At 35.8% G+C, this 5181-nt stretch overlaps 1 protein-coding gene across 1 annotated transcript; it reads left to right on the top strand.

The window, feature by feature from the left end:
- The first annotated feature begins 2507 nt into the window (after positions 1 to 2507).
- Positions 2508 to 4172, top strand: LOC137940543 (cationic peroxidase 1-like). Its single transcript, XM_068785667.1, has 4 exons — positions 2508 to 2722; positions 3199 to 3390; positions 3477 to 3642; positions 3722 to 4172. Exons 1-4 carry the CDS (start codon positions 2510 to 2512, stop codon positions 4105 to 4107), a joined length of 957 nt encoding a protein of 318 aa, XP_068641768.1. The 5' UTR covers positions 2508 to 2509; the 3' UTR covers positions 4108 to 4172.
- The last annotated feature ends 1009 nt before the right edge of the window (positions 4173 to 5181 follow it).

Here is a 5181-nt window from a genome sequence, read left to right as displayed (position 1 = left end):
TGTGAATGAATTCAAATAATGATTTCCTTTTACTGAAGTAAGAGTGAAAGAAATAATTTATACTTTCACTCCTTTGGGTGGTTAGCATTCCAACAATGAATATGTATTGCAATATGCAGGACTCTATTGACTTCATTCCCTAAAGATTTTGTGCAACCGATCATAAGTTTATATTGGTTAGAATCATAAATAATATAAAAAAACCACTGCTTCACCAAAATAGTGAAATACCTTCCCAACCTCTCCATCTACTCAATACAATGAATTAACCCCTTCTCACTATCCATTTTGTATGAATAGAAAAATGAAGGACTTACTTCTTGTACATCCTTGAAATGATCCAACAACATTTAAGCATCATAGTCTCTTAATTTTTGTCTCATGTCCCTCTCATAATTTCAAACGTCTCTTATCAATATACCCAACCTTGTCATATCCACTAGACAATATCTCAAAAAAAAAAAAAATGATAATAACTTTTGATTTAGAAACAATAGTATTCTTGAATGAATACAATAAGTTTTTATGCACAAATGTAATTTGCCTTTTTAAGGGCAAAAATTTACCTTTCATGAGGATTCAATAGGCATAGTTGTGGCCTTCCACAAATTCAACCAATTTCTACTTCTCATCAGAATCTTTAATGAATCTAATTAATGCTCCACGCCCATTTCTTATAGTTCCCCGACTTTTCTTTTTGATGGCTTCATCAAAATTATGATTTCCCCTTGCGTATCCTTCTTTTGAACATATAAACATTCTACCATTCATTTATTTGGTATGTTGACCGTAATTTACATAGCCTTCACGAACATTGGATCCTCCATCCCTAGCATAATTATGATCAAATGTTTTTGCTTCTCCAATTGAGTAAAAAAGAACATACCTACTCTAGGCTTTTTATCTTCATTTCGTCCATTCTACAATCCAAATTGTCTTTCTTCACTGATAATTCTTCATATATGTTTGTTTCTTCAGTACAATCCATCTTTATACATGAAGGACATGAACATATTAAAGTATTTGCAAAGTAAACAAGCATGTTTAAGGATTAACTCCAAATACATGACCAAAAGAATGCAAACAAAACAACCAAGAATTAGATTGCAACAAGTTGTTCAATCTCCTCTTTGTGATAGTTACCAAAAGATGAGTTCAATCTACAAAGCTAAAATTGGAAACCAATTGGTCTCAACACTTATAATAGAAAAAATAAAATAAAAGTATGATGACTTTAAAGCCATCTGAAAAGTGAACACTCAAAGATATCTGCAAAGATATCTGTCTGATGAAAGAAGAAAGAGAGAACCAAATGCACTATTTTTCCAAGGGGAGTCTCCGCAATCAGCTCTCCTAACTTTTTTTGTTTCATTGGAACTTCCATCTCCTTCTACACCAAAATCATTTTATAGGCTTGCAGGAGATTTACAGAAAGAAATTGCCAAATATCGATTAACTATCTGAAAAAATTTCAGCCATTTGACTCCTAACATGCATATTTTCTTGAACATATGATTTGACAAGGACTCAAATCCGAAATCGATATCTAAATTTAAATTCATATCCAGTAATTAAATACAAGTGATGATAATATATATATTTGATATATGTTCGGTTGACTGATTACTCAGCCATTAATGGTGATCTGATACAAGTCATGTTGAGCTCCTTCTTTTCCTACTGAAAAAGTCAGTTTCTGAAGATCATGACATCAAAACAGAAGACTTCAACCACGTACTGAATCATACACAAACTGGAGAGCCAAATTCAAACACTCATTTATGAAACTAGTATTGAATTCTTCGAATGTTAGGAGCAGGTAGCTTTAGCATAATCTTCTCATGCAAAGCAACCGTGTGGGGTCTCAAAGCTCTCCAGAAGAGGTCTCTTCCTTCGACAAGGCAATGCAAGCTATTGTCAAACATGGAGAAAGTAAGAAAAAAGAGACTTTTTAAAGATATAAAGAGAAAACAATTATTACTAATCCACTTATATTGACTTTTCTTGAGTCAGAATCAAGGTTTGTTTCTGAGAAATTGTCAGCTGTTCTGCTTCCAAACCTTAGCTTAGAAGTAATTTCTGATTAGTAGGTTTCTTCCTCCTTTTTAAAAAAAAAAAAAAAAAGTTAAAGAATCCAATGGCTGTGGAGACATTTCTTTGACATGGATGGACAGTTTCAGAGTTGGGGTAGCATTAAAGTTACGATGGAAACCGAATTATTTGACTCTTAAGCAAGATTCTTCTATCGAACCAAGTTCACACAGGCCTGCGAGTGATCTCATAGAGAAGAACATTCCTAGAAAGTAAGAAAATCAGTGAAATTTCGGCTAGAACAGACGGTTTGTGGGCTCCATGCATCCAAAAATTTCCCCGGTTTTGACCCGAAGGCACCACCAACCGCAATTCAGACTGACCATTTCGACGATATATACGAGGCTCTCGTAACAGCCATTTGCTCAATCCAAACCCAAGTCTTCTCATCCTTTCGTACCCAACACTCTCTTTAGCTATGGTTTACTCATCTTCTTCTATCGTCTACTCGCTCCTCTTCTTCTCTCTTCTCTTTACTGTAACTCGTGCTCAGTTGTCTTCAAACTTCTACTCATCTTCATGTCCTAAAGCTCTCTCCACCATTCAGTCAGCGGTGAAATCTGCTGTGGACAAGGAGAAACGAATGGGCGCGTCTCTCCTTCGCCTCCATTTCCATGATTGTTTTGTGAATGTAAGCTTCATTTGTTTTTTGTCAAGATTTCTAACCTAAACATATGCTTGCGTATTTGGTGCATGCATGCATGTATGCATGTAGTGATCGTTCATCATCTCCGAATAGAATACTAGTCTTTTTGTCCCTCAAGAAAGAAAAAAAAAATTCTACGTCCCATTGCGTGAGATAATGAAAGGCCTGCATGATTAGTTACAAATGGCTGTCTCATTTTATTAAGTCAAGACGCACGGCGGATAACGATAGGTGAAAGAAATATTTGATGTGGTAAACCTTGTAATTCATCTGAGAGAGAGAGAGACAGAGAGAGAGAGAGAGAAAGAAAGATCGAGAATTTAGCAAGAAGTCGAGTTAAGTTTAATCCAAAATCATAAGTGTCATTGGAAAATAGGAAAAGATTGGCGTTGGTAGATGTTTATTTTAAAATATTTCTTGAGAAACGGAGATGGTTATTTTATTTTTCTTGTTAAAAACAGGGCTGCGATGCATCTATTTTGCTGGATGACACATCGAGCTTCACTGGGGAGAAGACGGCTAACGCCAATGCAAATTCTGTCAGAGGATTCGACGTGATTGACACCATAAAATCCCAGGTCGAAGCCGTCTGTGCGGGTGTTGTTTCCTGTGCTGACATTCTAGCTGTTGCTGCTCGGGATGCAGTTGTTGCGGTAAGATTCCCCCATTTCGTCTGTTGGTTTAGCTCTGGAAAGCGTATAATCCTCATGAAAATTCATTGCATTCTATTCATTTTCAGTTGGGTGGCCAGACTTGGACAGTGCAATTAGGAAGAAGAGATTCGACCACTGCTAGCCTGAGTACAGCCAACAGTGACATTCCCGCTCCAACATTCGACCTAAGTGCCCTTATCTCCTCCTTCTCCAACAAAGGCCTGAGTACTAAAGAAATGGTAACTCTCTCAGGTGAATTTCTAGACCATTTTTGTATTTCCTTCGAGAACAGAATTGTTTCTTCGAGGATTTCATCTCGTTTCTTCTTCAGGAGCTCACTCCATCGGCCAGGCTAGATGCACCTCGTTCCGGACTCGGATCTACAACGAGACCAACATCGACAGCTCCTTTGCGACTTCCCTTAAATCGAACTGTCCGAGCAATGGGGGAGATAACAACCTCTCCCCATTGGACACTACAAGCGCAACTGCCTTTGACAATGGCTACTACAAGAACTTGGTGGCCAAGAAGGGCCTTCTGCATTCTGATCAGCAGCTTCATAATGGAGGATCGACTGATTCTCAAGTGAGCGGTTATAGCTCCAACAGTGCAACCTTCTTGTCTGACTTCGCCAGTGCCATGGTGAAGATGGGAAACATTAGTCCCCTCACTGGCTCTAGTGGGCAGATCAGGACTAACTGCCGGAAAACCAACTAAGAAGAAAATGCCGTCCAAACTGGACTGGTTGTAGTTTGCTGCTTCTGCTTCTCTGAAGCTGTCAAGAGAATGAATAAATTGATAAGGTTGCGTTAGAAATCACCAATGTGCCATAGTTATGGTCTGCATCAGAATGAATAAATACATACATACAAATACACATACATACATATATTTATACACACATCCAGATGGGGCAAATGGTTATTATGCTCCAACCTAATGACATCTACACCAACTAGCTATAGCACCAAAATCGAATTGGTGTGGTTTATATTTAAAAACTCAATAATCAGAGTATTGAAAAGCTGTGGAAAGGCCCCAATTAAGAGTCTAGCTTAAAATTTACAACCAAAATCAATACTAAACTCATATCAATCGACTTCAGAATATGAGCAACTAAGTTGAGTATGAAAAACACCAAGCACAACCAAATGCATAAGTACATAGTGTTTTTTAAACTTTTTTGTTTTTGCGATTTTCTCTTGAATTTGAAAATCACAAGTTGTTTGGATACAAGGGAGAGCTTGAGGATGCTTTGATTAACTAAGGGGGGGTTAGTCCACAATGAAGTGGAAATGAAATGCAGAAAATTGAATTGAAGTGAGATGAATTGCTTTCACTTCAACTCATGTTTGGGTGTTAGTCCAGGCCACTTGAAGTGGCTGAAAAACAGATTCTAGTGTTAGTGCTTGGAAAACAGATTTCAGTGTCCTTTTCTAAATAAAAAAGAGAATGAGTAACCTTTTGTGATTATAGTTTATTATAAATTAAAACAATAATTACGTGTGACAATAATAAATTATATAAAATTAATAAAAAAATTAAAAAATAACATAAGGTAATATAATAAATAACCCTAATGGTTTAATTAATTATAACAATTGGATAATTAAACCAATTAATGATTATAGTTTATTATAAAATAAAACAATAATTACGTGTGACATGAATAAATTATATAAAATTAAAAAAAATTAAAAAATAACATAAGGAAATATAATAAATAAACCAAATGGTTTAATTAATTATATAAATTGGATAATTAACCAATTAATGATTAAAATTCATTAT

This window comes from Aristolochia californica, unplaced genomic scaffold (genome assembly GCF_029961685.1).
Source record: "Aristolochia californica isolate CCGP_79_NKW_82.1479 unplaced genomic scaffold, dmAriCali1.0.hap1 SCAF_10, whole genome shotgun sequence".
Taxonomy (NCBI): Eukaryota; Viridiplantae; Streptophyta; class Magnoliopsida; order Piperales; family Aristolochiaceae; genus Aristolochia; species Aristolochia californica.
This window is presented reverse-complemented; position numbering and strand designations above follow the sequence as displayed.

What these genes read in the sequence shown, in the direction of transcription:
- LOC137940543 (XM_068785667.1), top strand. Translation starts at nt 2,510, where the DNA reads ATGGTTTACTCATCTTCTTCTATCGTCTACTCGCTCCTCTTCTTCTCT. An exon ending in TCCATGATTGTTTTGTGAAT is followed by an intron (nt 2,723 to 3,198) that starts GTAAGCTTCATT and finishes TGTTAAAAACAG; the next exon opens with GGCTGCGATGCATCTATTTT. An exon ending in AGAAATGGTAACTCTCTCAG is followed by an intron (nt 3,643 to 3,721) that starts GTGAATTTCTAG and finishes TTTCTTCTTCAG; the next exon opens with GAGCTCACTCCATCGGCCAG.